This window comes from Porites lutea, chromosome 10 (assembly GCF_958299795.1).
Source record: "Porites lutea chromosome 10, jaPorLute2.1, whole genome shotgun sequence".
Classification (NCBI taxonomy): Eukaryota; Metazoa; Cnidaria; class Anthozoa; order Scleractinia; family Poritidae; genus Porites; species Porites lutea.
Genome location: NC_133210.1, coordinates 7145759 through 7165060, shown reverse-complemented (window position 1 = coordinate 7165060; position 19302 = coordinate 7145759). Strand labels below are relative to the sequence as shown.

The 19302-nt window shown below is 37.7% G+C and overlaps 3 protein-coding genes across 3 annotated transcripts in view; 1 reads left to right on the top strand and 2 right to left on the bottom strand.

Annotated features, from left to right (window-relative positions):
* Positions 1-19302, top strand: part of LOC140949434 (fibroblast growth factor receptor 2-like) — a 236244-nt gene that overhangs the window by 21162 nt on the left and 195780 nt on the right. The window lies entirely within an intron of this gene.
* On the bottom strand, positions 3371-4990 carry LOC140949932 (neurexin-4-like). Its single transcript, XM_073399086.1, has 2 exons — positions 4896-4990; positions 3371-4042 (listed from the first exon to the last, which is right to left on the bottom strand). Exon 2 carries the CDS (start codon positions 3921-3923, stop codon positions 3396-3398), a length of 528 nt encoding a protein of 175 aa, XP_073255187.1. The 5' UTR covers positions 3924-4042; positions 4896-4990; the 3' UTR covers positions 3371-3395.
* Positions 4879-18743, bottom strand: LOC140950679 (MAM domain-containing glycosylphosphatidylinositol anchor protein 1-like). Its single transcript, XM_073399926.1, has 5 exons — positions 18662-18743; positions 17749-17868; positions 14204-14338; positions 12417-12667; positions 4879-4995 (listed from the first exon to the last, which is right to left on the bottom strand). The coding sequence occupies exons 1-5, from the start codon at positions 18741-18743 to the stop codon at positions 4879-4881; spliced, it is 705 nt and encodes a 234-aa protein (XP_073256027.1).

Genomic DNA, 19302 nt, shown 5'->3' with positions numbered 1-19302 from the left:
TCCGTTATAACGTGTTAAGATTTTTACTAGGCTATTTATAGACTAATCTTTCACGCAGAAAAAAAGAGCTGGACTGAGTAGGATTTCCAGCAATTAGCGTATGCGATCAAAGAAGTATAGAGCTATTAACGTACAGCTATTAACAGTGATTAAGGTTTTAACTGAATGACGAGCCTTAAAAGTTAGCCACTAACTGAGAAGATAGCTGAAGATCAACCGTTATGTTGGATTTCACCGAAGTTGTTTTTAGTGCAAGGCGAATTTTTCGTAAACGATTGTATTTATTACTGTCAGTAGTGTAAATTATAAAGGGAGAGGTTTAAATAAGAATCTAGGGATCACATATTTAATTATTGTTTTAATGCTTTGCAAAATCCGTATTAGATATAGAATGGCTGAAATACCTGTAACGCTATCATTGTGATTAAAATAACATTGTTCCGCACTTGACTTGCTTTATACTTTGGCATTTCTCATTTCATATTGTAACCATGTAAATGGTTTGACCAATGAATAACTGCATGACCTGATAAGTCATTAACGTCGCGGTACTCCTTTGTTTGTCCGTCAGTTAAGCGATGGTGCCTCAGGGTCATTAAAAAACAAACAAACAAACAAACCGTCCTTTGTCATAGTTATATCTCAGACTCGTACCCAGCGCTATTTATGTGTTTTGGGGATGAGAGAAGATTGGGGATTAGGTTAAGGCGCGCGCGGGGTCTCATGGGAAGGGACGAAGGAAAATTAGCGGCGCTATTTTTCCTTTGTGTAAAGTGCTAAAGTGCTGGCCCAGTTGTTCAAAACGTGGATAAAGCTATCCACTGGTTAAATCTCTATCTAGTGGATAACGCAATCAGTTTCCCTAATCCTTATCCACTGGATAGTGATTTATCCGGTGGATAGCGCAATCCATCGTTTGAACAACCGGAGCCTGGTCGGCGAGAGAGAATTTTTTTTCTCGCAGCTTGGCTACTCGCTTTCGTGGGTTCCAATGGGAAAAAAACCTCTGGCACCCTGTGTGATGAAAGACCAAATAACGTTTTGCAAAGGCTTTTCTGGGCTAATGGCTTTAAGAAGGAACTCTAACACCTTAACTATATTTACCTCTTTAAACTATTATTTTGAATGAGTAATTTTCCACTTCTCAGCCCTAATTACCCGCCAATGCACATATGACTATATTTTGGCTGTCTTATGGTATTAGGGAAACTTCAAGGATTCAGCCTAGTCTAAGAAAATAGACTCAACGGAAAGTTTCATTTTCCCAATTTTTTTTTTCCTTAACCAGGGCGGGGTTGTTGAAAGGTGGGTTAAGCGAACCCAAAAAAGAATAAAAAGCTCTAAAAAGAATAAACTGAGGAAACTATCCCGGAAAATGCTTTTTAGACTTTCAAAAAAGTCCTTTGTCCTCTCGTGACTTCGTCGCTTGCTTGGCCGCTTCGCGGCCTAAAATAAAGCTCGGTCCGCTCGCTAAGAAACTCATGAGGTGGACTTGTAGCAAGGCTAAATGCTTTTGAACAAAAGGAAAAGAAACGCGGATTAGAAATTAACCTTGGGTTAGCGCTAATCGGTCTTCGACTGAAGTGGGCCCAGAAAATTAGCGCGGTTGTTAGTATTGAAGAGGATTAAGAGTCCTTCTCCAATTGTCGTCGCCTGTGTACGTCCTCCATAACACGTGGAATTTGGCAATTAGTTGCAATCGTAGTCGTACAAGAGCAGCCTAAGTTAAGCAGGGGCAACCAACGAGATTATAGTTCAAAACCACTTAAACATAGCATTGTTGAACGTATTTTAGTATTTAAACGGTATAGGAAAATTTTTATCCCCTAAAAATTTTTTATCTGTTCCGGTTTGCTAGCTGAAATTCTAGTGATCCGAAAATTATAGGGACCAAAACTTACCTTTTCGAAAATTGCAGCCAGAAAAAGGCTCCCGAAAAATCTAGGTGTTTAGGGTAAAAATCCGTTAAAAATGGGCAATTATAAAATTTTATACCAATTTTACGACAAGTGTTCCGAAAATTCTGGATCTCAAATCGTCTTCCGAACAGATATTTTCCAAAAATTGACGCTGGGTGCCCCTGAGTTAAGATTTAGGAGAGAACGAATTTACAGGAGTCTTCATCATTAAGTCTTAAAACAGAATTGAAAATCGGCAGTAGCGCTGGATTAGCTTAACCTAGTTTAGAACCAAGTGGCCTCGGTTTAGTAAATCAGATCAATTCACATTTCACATTTCAACACAGGCTGCCCAAACTCACGTTATGGATAATTTAGTACATACCATAGGTGACGCGTGACCTGTGCTGGACGGAAGGTGTCGCGTTATAGTAGGCGACCGTTGAAAATAAGAGACTTTGTACGAGAAATAAAATACTGAGATCGGCGAACACTTAATAACGTTAAACCTAATTTTCCATCAATGAAATGAGTAAAAAAGACTTACCTGTCTGTGATGTATTCCACTGTGTTTTGGTGTCTGCTTGTTGTCTTACTAGATTTTTTGGCTTTATTGCATAACCACTGTTACTCCCTTCACAAGACGTTATTTAGCGTTCGCAGATCTCAGTATTTTATTTCTCTTATTTTCAACGGTCCCTTGTAACTTGACACCGGCGCTTCGTTCAGCACAAAGGTCACTCGTCGTCACCTATGGTGTGTAATTTCCTTTACTCCATTTCCTCGTAACGTGAGTTTGGGCCGCCTGTGATTTCAACACTCGAAAACAATGCATTCTCTTATCTGCATTACGGCATAAAAGTTACCTTACACTACCTTATGTTACTTCGCTTCGAGATCAACTGCTTTGGAACTTTCGCTCACGGCTGCTCTTTGGCAATAAGAATTCTTGTCGTAAAATGCAGGGTTCAATCGTGCTCGTAATTTCAAATCGGCCTTAAATTACTCGCCCGATAGTCCCTGAATTGTACTCCACTTAGTTCTGATACCATTACTTATAAATATCGCTATCATTAAAATTAATGACACGCTTCAGCTAATGTGTTTACAATTGCAATGCAATAATAACAGTCAAAACCAATTCTCAGGCAACTGCAGTCTCTACGTTCATAGATGGAAAACTACTTACATTTTGTTTTAAAATTAGCTAAAGCCTGCTATGCAAAGAAGAATATATATAATTGAAAATGAAACATATGGAACAACCTCTTTCGATCTCTTGCTGCGTTAACATTAGGGTAATTTTTTAAATTAAAAATCCTCTAAAAAGTCATCAGCCTTGTGTAAGCTCCTGAAGCCCTGCATGAGAACAGATCTCAACCTTGTCTTCAGGATTAGGAAATCTCTGGAGATGAGGCTGATCTCAAACCCGCCCACACTGGGTGCAAGTCAACTGACAACAAACACGTTTACTCGTGTTTTTTTTTGTATTAAATTTCAATGCACAGAAGCTATTCCGTAACACTTGAGTTTCCCAAGGGTATGATAACCTCTCTCATAATCAATTCCTGTATCTCCAAATCTTAACTGTAAAACTGGCAGGTCCAGGTCACTCTTTTGAGTTAGAAGACCGCTGTCCTCACGCCAGGCTTTATCATTTTTATCACAGTTGCATCCACCGCTGCTGTCTGCACATGTATTGGTCACCCCGCATGCGCACTTGTAGGAGTCAGCTGGGCTGGCTCCACCCCAGTAGGTCATTTTCTTGGAGTCACGCGATACCCACCAGCTATATGGATTACCATTATACAGAAGAACTGCGTGATAGCATTCATACTTGATAAACTGCTCACAATGTGCAGAGACATTCAGAAGGCCAAACAATTGTGGGTTGCTAGTTAGCCCTGACCCTTCGTAATGGACATCACGTACGTAGCTTCCTTTTCTTTCATAGCCGTTAACCAGAGTTCTGCCTTCACTGTCGTGACCGACAACTGTTACGCCAACTTCATTCTTGTCTGTCATGTCGCAGTGAACAGCAAAAGACTTGTAGCCCCCAACTCCATCGGGATCGATAACATAATTGCCACTTGGGGCTTTTGCGTTGTTGTATTTTATTTCACTGCATGTTTTAGGTAATTCGGCTAAATGAAAGAAAGAGAGAAACGAAAATAATTATTTAAAACAAGCTAGACATTACATTGTGCGTAAAAAAATAATATAAAAAGTTAGCACACGCCTCGTGAGGAATAAACGCCCCCTCTACACCGTTAAAGTTGTATTAGACGCCCCTGTCTAGTAAACGCCCCCTGTCTAAAATAATAGACGCCCCCTATAAGAATTACTCCAAAATACTAGGAATTAGCAAAAAGGAAAAAAATAATCCAATTCATTCAGTTTCTTGCTTGATTAACAATGCTTTGCGTACTTCATCTTGTTCAATATCAAGTTGAAAGTAAGGATAGACTTATAACGATGGCAACACAATAACCCTGAGCGAGGATTCTGAATTGAAAGAGTGATATGTGTCTCTATACACGGCCTAGACGTATTAATTGATGGAGTGGATATTCCGGTATTCTAAAACTCTCTTGATATTTTTGCCGAAAGTATATTATTTTTTCGAACTTATTATTGCACTTTTGAGAATAAACGGCTCTCTCTCTTTTAAACGCTTCCTGTCTTTTAAACCCCCCTTTTTGGACTCCCCGTGCGTTTATCAGGTCAACTACGGTTTCACCTAAAGGTGTTTCGTATCGCCGATAAATGATTAGAAAGTTTGGTCTCTTGCTTGAATTACCGTGCGTTCTCGTAGAATATATAACTGTTAAAATTAACTGCAAACAAATTCCATGCAAGCATAAGTGTTGTTCTTGACAAAACTCCATCATTTCTTCAACTTTTTTTCTTCCATCATACCCTTGCAAATTTCTGTTTGTTGCGACGTTTTTATTTTTTCGAATAACGTCCCAGTGCTCCTTCAGTCAAAATTCTTACCGTCACAAGACGCTTCTGTGTCTGCTGTCAAGGAGAAGTCGTCAATTGCTATGTCACCAGCGTCAAGATGACTGCTTCCAACTACGCCTTCAAATATCACCTGTTAAAAACATAATACATATATATACTTTTTATCATTAATTAACTTTATTAGTAATTCCAAAAACGGTACATAAGATTACATAATCGATACAATACACTAGTTAACGTCAGTAGAAAGCTAAATACACTAGTACACAGTACATACTGAGGAAAACAAAGCAAAACAAAATAAAAAGCAAAATTAAAAAGATTACAAAAATAAATACAAATAGAAAATTATTGAAGAAAAAAAATAGAATGATTACATATTACACACACAGAAAAAGGTATTCCTAACACTGGTTAATTCATGTCTTAAAATAGATATTTTTGTGAATAAACAAGATTTCAGATATTGTTGAAGGAAACGCAGTCACTTCAAGCTATCACGTAAAAAACATAATGTCAATGGAGTAATAAGTCCGAAAGGTTCGTCTTTATCCGACCTTAAAACCTAAAAAAAAAAAGGACAGGCAAGTTAACAGGGATGTTTAAAAAATTTATTATAAAAGAAATCACAGCGACCTCATTACAGTTAAAAATAATAATAATAAGGAAATGTGTTATAGCGATACAGATCCCCTGAGAAACGCTAAGTGATATCTGCCTCTACATTTAGAGGGTCAATTTCATTACACTGAATAAACAATAGTGAATTTTGCCGAATGATACATTACTTATAGACATTTTATACGTATTTAATCTTAGTATATTTAACTGAGTAAGGCGCAATATAAAAACGGTAGGAGTCAAGTCAACTTTTTTTTTTCAACAAGAAAGTACAGAATGCTCCTGACTAAAGTAAGGGACCAGTCATTATTTATGACATGAAGGGGGGTGGGGGGTGTACTGGATTTTTAGGAAAACATTAGGGAGAATCATTTGTAATTCGAGACCAAAACTGGGGAGATAATAGTGTTTGCAGTCTCAATTTGTTCCAACACCACTTTGTTTAGGAAAAAGGTCAGAAAGCAAGTCTGTTATTATGGCGAATAACGTTTTGTGCGAACACTTTTATATTTACCCATTATGGCTCTTGTTACCCTTTATAACGTGCTAATACCAAAAGCTATTATTCAACGTTGAACATAGCAGGTCAGTTATGAATTAGGAAAAATAACTCTTGATAACTGAATCACTGTAATAGCGTGATCGCCTTCTCAGGAATAGGCTCCCTTTATCAGCTGTAGACTACATCCGATTCAACCCCCTCATCTGTCTCATCTTGAGAATCATTGTCCCATTCGAACTCTTCATTTGTGTCTTGAACCTCATTATCCGATTCCACGACTTGATTTGCCTCTTTTGAGCCCTAGTATCCGATTAGATGACTTCATCTGCCTCGTGAATACTGTCATCCGATTCTATGACAACATTTGCCTTTTCAAAGCGTACGTCACCTCATTATCCGATTCGATGTTTTCGTCTACCTCTTAGCCTCTTCATCTTTTTCAACCACAAAATATAACCCTTGCTAGTTACTGCAGTTGGGCATTGTACTTGGTGGCTTTAAAACGGTCGCTAATTGCTCTAGATTTTTTCTAAGGTCGTACTAAAAATACCTTTTTCTAGTAGACACAGTGAAGGGCTTAGGTGCGAAATCCCTGCTAGTTTCTTAGTAGCAAAGACAACATTGAGATGCTATCTACAGGGGTACCTCTATCATTCTCCTCGACTGAACCGAAAATTTGTTCCGCGACTTCGATTGAAGTCAAGTTTCCTAAGAGCTGACGTCCGCTAGCGCTCTGCATGAGTCGTTGCTCAGGATCCTCCTGCCATTGGTTTTTCGAACGTTCCTCATATTTTCCTTCTTTCTTCTTGGCTTTATCATGATTTTCTTTTGCGCCCCACCCCCCACCAAAAGAAAAACAAAGAACAAACAAACAAACAGTAAAATAATCACGTCAAAAGGTGAATATGGGTGGATAATGAGAGTTATCAAGGGTTATAGGGGGATCACTTCAGTGAAATGACATTTAAAGTGGGATTATCTATATTTTACCTTGGTAAGTCCAAATTCCTTCGACCCACCCCCCCAGGCGATGAATAATGATTACGTTACCGTGGTGGCTAAATCAGCATTTTATCACTCAAGGAATATAAGTCGCATAAGGAAATACAACATTAGTTTTCACACCGCAGAAATTTAATGCGTGCTTTTGTAACAGATCAAGAGGGTGTCTGTAAACCCAGGAACAGGCCCGCAACACCCCGCAACACGCCCGGAACACCCTCAAGACACCCCGGAAAACCCCGAAACGCCCCCTGACGGACCGGACCTGTCACCCTTAATTACAAAAATTAGGCCAAAAAAATTACAAAACCAAAAAAACCCCTAACATGTCATCAATGAATCAATAAACATCTCTCATCTGTAACTGGAAAACGGAGAGTGGGTCAGAACTCAGATCAGGCTCCTGGTCAGCTGAGATTGACGAATTCACGCTACTTAATGACCTATCAAGATTTTAAGAAAGTAGTCCGTTGCCTTTATACGAATATTTACTAGTTTTTGTCTGAAATACAGCTGAAAGAACCCTTATTGAATAAAGTTAAGCAAAAAAATAAAATAAAAGAGTCGTATATTAGACCCAAGCGGATGGCCCATGAGGGATTAACAATATTTTCACTAAATATCTTCTACCCAATTTGATGTCTACCGTGTTCGAAGAGTATCACTTATAAAATTCATTCGTTTTGATTCTTGTTTCGTTTTCTTTAATTTTGATATTTTGTCTTTGATTAAAACGAAAATGTTTTTTGTTTTAGGTGTTGCATTTTAAATTCTCCGGTAATCTTTGATTTCCAAAATTTATCGCGCATGATTTCTCAAATGGCGTTTTGATTTTCAAAATGAGATATATCTGGATATTACCCACGTGACAGCTTCAGTAGTGGGTGGTCAGCAATACTGACGGCCAGGACACTCAGACGCATATATCATGGCCGAACGAGACAGAGAGGGTGTGTTCCGAAGAAGCTGCCTCATCAACCATCAGAGCAGTCGCGTAAATGTTAAGCTAGAGTATTTATTCCAACTGTAGGGACTACAGGACATCGCGCTTCAGTCCAAAGGCTCACTAATCTCAAGAAAAACATCATACCTGAGGGGTGAACTCAAGGAAAGTTTGGGTGAAGTTTTGCCGCCGAGGCCTTCAAACCCAGACCCTGCCTAAGAAAAGAGACCATATGTAGCTGGTTTTCACATGACGTCACTAAATTTCAAACTATAAAACTATCGATCCTACCGAGATTTTACTTTGACGATGTATTAGAGCGACTGAAAACTAATTTTCATACAAATTTTCGCTTCAAAAGGGTTCTTGGTTTTGTGATAGAGTACGCTTGAATTTCTAAGCTTTTGCGTGACGCGGCATTTACATGACGGCTAAGAAGGCTGCCATGTAGGTTAAAAAAATGACTTATTTCAGGGAATTTTGCTATCTAAACAAATCACGTATTAGAAAAAGTATTACTTTAATGTTTATGAGTTTCTCGAAGAATGAATTCCCGCTTTTATAGCAAAACTCGGTAACAGATGTTTCTGTTGGTTTCCGTCCGCCATGTTGGAGCCTATCCAGATGAGCGCCAGCATGACGTCTCCATACAAATCTCTATAAATTTGAGTAAAACATTTCTTCGGATATCTCGTATACGAAATATTCCTCTGATCTGAATCTTGGCGAGGGTCTTTGCATATTTACCTCCTTTCATTTCCCAGATTCTGGACTTTATCTATTCAACGGTTTTGATTTTGATTTTGATCTATTTTGAACGGCGTGACACTGAAAACCAGCAATTAGGGCCCTAATTCGTTTCGTTTTCACATACAGAAGTAAGAATTTTTTTCAAACTAACATCTAATGTGATTGGTTTTTTTGGTCAAAAATTGTTGGTATAAAAAATGTAGACCTCTTATATCTAACCTTCACGTTCTTGTAAAGGATTCGGGTCCAACACCCTGAAAACCATGCCCTGCTCAGGGGCAGCTTACCGTCAAGGCAAAATAAGGGAGTGCCCCCTTCCTGGAAACACTGCCTACAGAACAAAGAAATCTCCATGCAATATATTATCTACCGCTCGAAAGAAAAAAACAAACATTAGCTGAAACATCAAAATAAAACACTAACCCAAGAGTATTTATCTTTTTAATCAAAGACAAAATACCAAGGTAAAAGAAAACAAGACAAGTCCTTAGAATCAAAATAAGTGAATTTTATAAGGCCCGGTTCACACGCCGAACTTTTCATGAGCCAAACCTTATTCGAATTAAGGCCTACCCAAACTATTTAGACCGTCTGAATTGATTCAGACGCCGATCTTAATTCCAGCCGAACTAAATTCAAAAGGAGAAAAATGTTCATTTTCGTCAAACTGTTTGCAAAGTACGTGAAAAGCTCGGCGTCTGAATCAAATTAAAACCGTTCCAAAGTCGTTCACCAGTCGAATTCCCGGCCGGGCTAGGCGTGAAGAACGGCTGAGCCGTTCTTAATTGAAATAGGCGTTGCTAACTGATTCAGACGCCGAACTTTTCATGTACTTAATTCAATGTATCAGGTTCGGCTCATGAAAAGATCGGCGTCTGAACTGGGCCTAAGTGATACTCCTCGAACACGGTAGACATCAAATTGGCAAGATATTTTATTTTTGGTTTATTTTTTCTCCTTGACTTCAGTAGGGGCTCTTTTAGCTATATTTCAGACAAAAAGGTTAGTAAGTATTCGTTTAAAGGCAACGGACTACTTTCTTAAAATCTTCATGCAGAAATCGTTCGTCAATCTGGCCCAATTTCCATTTTCCAGTGACAGATGAAAGTTATTTATTGATTCGTTGATGATATTTTAGGGGTTTTGTTGGTTATATATTTCTTTTAACCTAATTTTTGTAATTAAGGGTCCGTTCCTTCAGGGGGGTGTTCCAGGGTATTCCGGGGTGTCCTGAGGGTGTTCAGGGGGTGTCCCGGGGTGTTCCGGGGACTGTTCCGGGCCTCTTCCTGGTTTTACAGATACCCTTTTTAGCATCAAGGTTAGACTTATGCAATTCCCTCGGTCAGTTTAGAATGCAGCAGCAAGGGTTGTCACCTTGACAGGTAAAAGATAACACATCGCCACTATTTTAGATGGGCTCCTCTGGCTACCAGTTGAACTGAAAACGTGTTATAATAAGGATATTATTAATAACTTTTAAGGAGCTGAATAACCTTTTGCTCCAACTTAACTCTCCGAATTAGTTAAGCAGCATACGCAACGTGTACGAACCTGGGATCCTCTAATAGTAATCGTATCGTTGATATGTCCCATTTTTTAAGAACGTATGGCTACTACAGAGCTCTCTCGGCATCCGCAGCCCCTAATCTATGGAGCGAGTTGCCTCAGAATGTAAAAGGTGCTGCAGTAGTCTTAATGACTTTAAACATTTAGTTAAAAGTTATCTTTTCAAGAAGGCTTTTAATTTATAATCATCCAAGTAACATATTTCCTACGTTTGTATTTGATTTGCATTTGATTTTGTTCATGATCCTTTATTCATTTTAAAGTTATTGTAAATTTTAACTCTAAGCTTAATTTTCAATTTTAAAACAATGTATTTTTTTAAAGTAATTGTTGTTGTAAAGCGCCATTAGCAGCAATGGAAATGACGCTATAGAAATAACTGTTGTTACTATTATTATTATTAGTTATTATTATTATCATTTATTTATTATAATAAACGTTTTCAGTACTATTAATTGCTTCCTACACTCTCCTAGAACTAGGGCCAATCCTTGGTCCTGAGGTACCAGGGGAGTTTTTTATTTGTTGGACAGAAACCTTCTCAGTATGTGCGCCTTTCCTAGGATGATGATCTTTTGAAGCTCATTAATGTTACTGGCTCCAGGGATCTTTCCTAAATTCTGGTCCTTTCCCTAACTAATAAGTCCCAGCGCACCAACAATAACCGACACAGTCTCTATCTTCTTTCCCCATATTCTCGTTGGTTTTAATCTCTAGATCTTTGTATTTGAGAGTTTTACAATCACTTTCGTCAAGGTGTTTCGGTCAGATGGTACCGATACATCTATAAGTTTAATCATTATTATCATTATTATTCCTCGCGAAGAGAGTTTATAATCTCGTCGCGGGCGCAGCGCGCGCGGTCTTAGCCAGCTGTAATGGACGCCCCATATTTCTATATGAATCTGTATATCGCTTGGTGTCCGCCTTGACGTCATCTAGTGTGTGTCGCCGCGGAGCATTTTGTGTTTCAGGCGAAGAGTGTCTTAGTGCTTTTTGTCATGAATTTCGAATGTAAAAGTACTTGTAAGAGCAAATGGAAGCGATTTGGATCATTAGCCTGAAGATATGAGCGAAAATCGAGGTAACAAAACACATGTTTTGCTCGCAGACGAGCCTCCGTATGCGATGCAATGAAATGCGTTTAAGCTGGGTTTGTTACCGTCAAGACATAATAATAATAATAATAATAATAATAATAATAATAATAATAATAATAGTAATTTATTATTTATTAGGCGCAAAATAGCATTCAAATATATGATCTAATAAGCACTAACAACAACAAAAAATGAAAAAATAAAAAATAAATTAAAATAAATGAAAAATTATAGGTAAAATTTCCTAAAAAAACCCCTAAAAATTTAGTTTAAATCTCTCTATATACACAATTAAAAAGGCAATTATAAGATTCGATTAAAAAATGTATTGAAACTAAGAAATTGAAATCATCTTAAAAACGTTAATCGACAAGTCATTCATAGTCCTAAATCTATAAATCATGGGCTTCTTTAAAAAGTAAAGTTTTTAGTTTGGCTTTAAAAGGCCTTAAGCTTGTTTCCATCCTTAGAGCGGTTTTCACTTGACTGTCGAAAGTAATTGAGGAATTGGATTGGTTTTGGTTTTACTACGCCCTTTGGTTGGCTAGTGTATTTACTTTGGTTTTGGTTTTACGACAGTCAGGTGAAAACCGCTCTAATGCACTTGGAAGTTTGTTCCATAGAGTCGTTGCAGGCACTTGGAAAGCCCTGTCGCCTAAGGTCTTTTTAGACATAAACAGTCATTCTCCTGAAAAATGTCTTTGAATTCGTGCTTACTAGGGCTCGATTAATTTTATACAGGGCGCCCTTCCACCCCGCGGAAGTTTTAGGAGAAAGGCTTTAAATAAAATATTATCGCCACCTTTATAGTATGTTTCCACTTGGCGCGGTGCATGTAATGAAACTACCCGGCGGGTACAAGGTCCCGAGTTCGATTCCGGGCGGATACTGTTTTTCTGTTTCTCTTCTTTTTTTTTTTTTTCTTCCTTTTCGTTTAGTTTTTTTTTTTAGTCACTGTAGTTTTGTTTTTGGGCTTCAACTATCGATCACAGTGCCTTTAAGGAACAACGTCATCTTTGATGATCTCATTAAGGTTTAGACGCTAGAGAGGCAAAAATAACGCTTACCCTATGCAATCCCAGAATAGATGACGCATCTATGGTGGCTTTTCTCCACATGTCTCCTCTATTGCCACTCTCATAGAATACCAGTTTCCCATTTATTGTAACTCTCAAGCTTTCAATGGTTACACCCGACATATGGTAATAGAATTTAAGGCACGCGTTCCCTTGGAATTTCAGCGGAGGACTGTACAATTTTGCATTCATGAAATCACCTAGTTGTCGTGGACTGGATGCTTCTATGTACATGTAATAACCTTTAAGAAGGTAACAAGAACAACAATTAGCTTTATTTGCATGACCGTAAACTTTAAACAGTAATGTAAAATGGTGAGTGTTTGTGTGAGCTGTCCCACGCCTTAAATCCAGGTTTGGTGTATACACCCCAGGTTTCACTATTGTAAGTCAGTCGAAATTGGCAAATCATCGTATCGAACATTTTGACATGCAAGAGAGAGATTTAGTTTGCTTAAATCTGTATGCCTTCTAAGACTGAAAGGGTCATGAAGGGCTTTCTCAGTCTAAAGTAAACATTAAAGATACTGTAAAATTTCCTGAACAAGAAATTCGTGTGTCTATAGGTAAGTATATTCCTGCAGAAACGAAATCGATAAGTTGATTATCTATATTAATTTATAATCAATCCATTATACTGTTTTAATTTTGCTTCCTTTTAGGCACAAAAATCAAAGGATTTAATTTTCAACACAGGGCACCCATCACGAAAGGTTGTTGGAGACCTTCATTGAGCAATTGCTGCAAATCAATAAAAGGTAGGTTGCGAGCACTGATCGTGATATTGACTAACATACCCTAAGCTACACCTATGCAACTTTTGCTGCTTTTGTCCTCTCTGTGTAGATCAGAGCGTCTAGCCACAGACAAATTATTTCTGTCTCAGAATAAAGGAAAGACCTTTTGAAGAATATCGAGCCGACTTTTGTCTTACAAAATGTATATTAAGCTAATGTTTTCTTTGGCCCAAACGAACAGTGCATATGTGTAATTATATTAGTCATCACAATATCTGATAGGAATTTTATTTGAAGGTACTGCTTTTTTTTCCTTCGAGGACAGATCAGGGCAGCAAATAACTCATTTAACCTTTTTCGCTTCTAATAGCTATAGTTCTTTAGTCTACATAAACTGTGCGGTACGTGTTCAGGTGCTGTGCGGTGCATTGACGGAGAAATGTGCGGTACATCACTACAAACTTAAAAAGGTTATAACAACCTTAAAAAAAAGGCGATCTAGGCCGGGCTCTAAAAACTACGTGTCTGTAGGTAGAAGAAACGAGAAATCTTTTATACGACGTAGACGAGATTTTTCTGCGAAGATAGAGAAAGTGTTAGAACAGACACATCAAACTTCATTCAAGTGGTTTGAGGTATTCAGGGCACGAATTATGGTAAAAACGTAGCATCACTACAAAATTCTTGACTGGCATATTATGAATGAAAATATGAATGAAAATTAAATAGAAACAGTACAAGACGACAGTTCAGTTTTATTTGAGAAAGGAAAGTAATATGCCTAAACTGTTTCCAAAAATCTCTTCCAAGCTTTCCAATTTCTATTAGCAGTGGACGCACTGACGCTCGCCCTTCGCTTCGTGTCCCCGCCAAAAACTTCAAAGTAGCAAAAACTGGCTGGGTATCAACTTTCAAGACCAAAGATTGTTTTCAAGAAAAAAAGAGTTAATTAAGTTAAGATGCCGAATAAGAGTAATACAAGGTAACTGTTTTCGCTAATAGTAAGACTAGCTATTGCTGAATTATTAGTTTAGAGTTCACCTGTCCCAGTTGTGTGATCAAAGGGAGGTCCAGTATCGGAAGAAGGAGTGCTTCCATTGTGACGAGTCCAGTCAAACTTGTCATCTTTGCCTTGCTCGAAACCGCACATTGATACATCAAAGTTGCATGTTAAATCTACGTTATGGAAAACAGATGAAAGTTTATGTTATAAATTGGCCTTTTTAAGCTTATGCAAGAAAGAAGCGTCTCCCATAGTTACTCGCAGTCTAACTTTTATAATAAATCAGTCAATTACCACTGGAATATTTCCAAATGCTTGGAAACGAGCTAGAGTTTCGCCAATATTTAAAGAAGACCTCAGGACTGATCCTAACAACTACAGACCTATCTCAGTTCTGCCTGTGGTAAGTAAATTAATTGAAAGAGTTGTTTTTAATCAATTATATGAATATTAAAATAATAATAACTTGTTAACTGAATCACAATCTGGCTTCAGACCTATGTTTTCCACTGAAACAGCTTTACTTGAGGCTACGAATGAATGGCTATGGAATATTGACGACAGTCTCTTAAATGGTGTGATATTCCTGGACTTGAAAAAAGCTTTTGATACCATGGATCATGCTATCCTTCTGGGAAAGCTTAAACTCTATGGGGTCAGTTCTCAGTCCCTTAACCGGTTCCAGTCCTATCTATCTGACCGAAAGCAACAAACGTTCATTGATGGAGTTCAATCTGATTTCTGTAATATAACATGTGGTATTCCACAGGGGTCTATTTTAGGCCCTCTCTTATTCACTATTTATATTAATGATCTCCCTTCATGTAATTTGTTTTCAAAACCCAGAATGTATGCAGATGATACTACCCTTACCACATCTGCAGAAGACCCATGTGTCCTTGAACATAAAATGAATTCTGATATGAATTTAATCCAGTCATGGCTGTCAGCAAACAAATTAACTTTAAATGTTAAGAAGACTAAATACATGCTTATAGGGAGCCAATTTAAGTTATCCCAAATAAATAGTGACTTCACAGTCAAAGTCAATAATACACCCTTAGAAAGAGTAATTAAACATAAATCCCTTGGAGTTCAAATTGATGAATCTTTGAACTGGCGCCCACACATTCATACCATTTCAAAGAAAATATCCGCTGGTATTGCTATCTTAAGGCGTGTAAGTCATTTTATACCATTTGATACTAGAGTGAACATGTACAATGCACTGGTAATGCCATATTTTAATTACTGTGGTGCCGTTTGGGATAATATCAATAAGGGACTAGCAGACAAACTTCAAAAGCTGCAGAATAGGGCTACTAGAATTCTCACCTTTTCTAACTATGACATTCGCTCAAGTGTTTTGTTGGATGAGCTTGGCTGGGAAAGGCTAGAATATGCAAGACTTAAACAGTTGACTGTGACAATGTATAAAATCCATAATAATCTTTCCCCATCGTATCTGAGGCGGATCTTTACCTACACCTCAAATGTACATTCACACAATCTTAGAAATTCTGAGTTAAATTATTATGTCCCCAGACCCAAAACTGAGTCTGCAAAAAGGAGCCTACACTACAGAGGATCTGTTCTGTGGAACAAGATTCCCTCAGAGATTAGAAAACTGCCTAGATTAAATGTTTTTAAAACTTCAATTCATGGGAAAGATTTTTCTAATACACCATGACCCATTGTAACTCTTATTATTCATAATGTAAGTTTTTGTATTTTTAACATTATAGTCAATAGTTCCTTAGTCTTTTAGTCTTAGTATTTTAGTCTAGTTTTAAACAGGATACCTAGGAAGACCATGTAAAATGATACGATTTCGTGTATAAATAAAAATTGATGATGATGAACATACACTGTTCAAATGAAAACTACAGTCTTATAACAAGCGCAATAACAGAGGCACCTCGAAGCAGGTGAAGAGCGGGAAAGCTTAACATGCAAGCAGAGTGTTTGATCAACACATTTGAGCCAGACTGAAAATAATACAATCACGTAACTTCAAATCAAAGAACAACTTCAAAGGTTCTTACACGCAGGTAAAACCCCTGGGAAGGGGCGGTGGGGCCGGGGGGGTGTGGGGAGGAGGTGGGGGTAAGACCATACATGTATATGGGCTATATAGGTATGTCCCATTGTTAAGGGACGGTATGGTTTTCAAGCAGTTTAGTCAGGGATAGGATATATAAGGAGTAACAGTCTTTTGGGGGAGTTTAGTCTAGTATAGAGTGCCAAAGTTCAGCTGTAACGGGTATGCTATAGGCCAAGGCATCCGGGTTTCGAGCGGCACATCCCATCCCATAATTCCTAAAGTACTCCACACCCCTTTTTAAAGCCCCAAAGATTTTTGTCTGCTTAAGGTGGCTCGGCACAATAATTTTGTAGCAACACCTTCCATCTTTGAATCTCTTATACTTAAACAAATTGATCTTTGTATAACAAGATGATTCAGTACACATAGACTGGGCTTTATTATGATATTATTTTTTGGGCAATGGGAATAAATATCACGAGGCAATGACGTCACAATAGTTTTAGCTTTAAATCGAATTTCAGCCCTTATCGACCTGAACTTTGGACTGAAATACTTAAAGCTGTGCATACTTTGGGTACTTGTCTTCCGTTATGCGAAGTTTCACAGAAATCTATAAGAGGAATTTTGAGATATATTGGAAGTTCTAAAAAATGGTTATAAATTATGCATGAACTGAAGACTGGACTTTATGCAGACAAATTGCTACTTTTTGGATGTTTCCGGATAGGTTTTATCACGCATTCGTTTTGCAAATTACCATTAATACACACTCTACAATCAGCTAAACGCAAATAGACTTGCGCGATTTCCAAAAACATGAAATCATGTGAATCTGGGTAAAACGCAATGCTGAGCTCTTTTTGTAATTTCTAAGGCTACTTTCACGAAAACAGTGATTAACCAAAATTCGATGATAGATTTTCTTTAAAAAATTTCAGCGATGTAATTGGTCATTGTACTACAAAATGACCGATTTTCGTGTCCATTGAAACATTTGAAGTTGCCTAACGTAGGCGCAAAATTGAGTAAATATTGAAGCGATGTGAGAGATTTTGATAATTTTTTTGTTTTGGAATTTCCTGTTGTCTCAAGTTTAGCACAAAATCACATTCCCTGTATGCAGCACGCGAAAATTTACCGCGCTTGGTTGCCCTCCGTAATCTTTCCGAAATATGGTAATGTTGTAATAGTTCAAGCATAATTTATACCCTTTTTGTAGAATTATTCCAAGATATCTCGAAATTCCTCTTATAGATTTATGTGAAACTTCGCATAACGGAAGACAAGCACCCAAAGTATGCACATATTAAAGCATTTCCAAAGTTCAGGTCAATAAGGGCTAAAATTCGATTTAACCTTAAACTATCGTGACGTCATTTCCACGTGATATCATTATCCCGATCATTATCCCGATCATCCAAAAAATAATATCATATTATATTTTACTCTATGTGTAATTCATGTGTTATAATAGTTTTACCATAAAGATAAATTTGTTAGTTTAAGAGATTCAACCCCACATTACTTATTACTTACTTTCGTTTCCTTTTTCGCAACTGGCGTCAATCTCTCGTACAAATTCATTGATTAATTGTTTGGCTCGTTCTTGCTCTCTCTTTATCTCGTTCTTTTTTCGGTTTATATAATTGGAGTTTTCTGCGAAAACGTGGTGATAAAGAAAAACAAGAATTACATTCTCCATATATTTACGGACGGAATTAATGTCACTTTGAGGCAAAATTCTTTCGCACAAAATCTTCATAAAACTAGCCTTCCTTTATATAATAATATCACTACTAAAGAAAAATTATCATTTCCCTCCCAAAGACATGATTTGCTCCATGTAAGGGAAAGCGGATTCCAAAATCCGGGAAATCCGTGGAATCAGGAATCCTGGTTTGTGGAATCAAGAATACAGCTCAAGGAAACGGGAATCCCTCTAACGATTGGATTCCAGAATCTAAGTTCAAGTGACAAAGACTGGAATCCGGAATTCGAATCCGCGGGGTGGAATTTACATGGGGAAACATGATACTTTACAATAAGTTCATTTTAGGAACGAAGACATGTACATTTCAATAACAATTATGCGAAACGAAAAAATGATAAAAATTTAAAGATGGCCTTATCAGGCCAGAAAAGCTTGAAGCATATTTTCTCTTCAATAATCTTTTTTTTATACTAATAAGCGATAAAGTCAAAATATCTCCTCAAATCATTCTAGTGAATGTTTCTAACCTTAACTCGCTCTTGACGAAAACCTGGAAAACATCTTTTTTGCAACGCGATTAAATGGGCTTGAGCAACCAGGGGTGTTCAAAGAGAGAATGACTTAAAAAATGCAACAACACAAAAAATTACTGACCTGAGGACTAACGTCGATTCTCTCAAATACAAGCACGCTAATGAATTTGAAATCGTTTACTTACACAATAATGCTAGCCATTACCTTCAAGATTTAGAGCCCCCTGTTCTTTTATTAGCACTGGGAACATGATAGAGAGAACAATGATCATTGTTTCAAAATCCATCTTCAAATCTAAGAGAGGAACCAGTGCTTACAGTTCTTTCCGAAATGACACACGTAATCACCTGCAAAGTAATTGCAGTGATAGATTAGCGTAGAAAGCTATACCGGATGAAGGAAAAAAAATTATGTGACAACTGTAACAACGCAAACTCTTGGGTAACTGAGCTACAACCCCGGACAAAACTGTTGAGACAATTCCATCTATTTTCTAACTTTTTCGCCCTACTCCCGTCTCCCCTAAACGCAAAAAGTAAACCCACCTCCCCACCCCCTATTCAAAGTTGCCTTGGTCTAAAAACCAACGTGTATAATTGCCATGCTATCCTAAACAACTTTGGATCAGGGGAGGGGGGAAATCGGGCATTCATTTGGCGGAGGTTGCAGTTTTTGCCAGGATGACAGGAAAAAATAGGCATTTTCGCGATTTGTCTCAACAGGTTTTGTCCGGGGTTGTCTGCGGACTGTTTACGGTATTCTTTAACTTTCATACCAATTACCTCAAGTTATAGTCCTCTTTTTTGGTCAAATTGATAAAAGCCATTGTTTCAGCATCCTTTTTT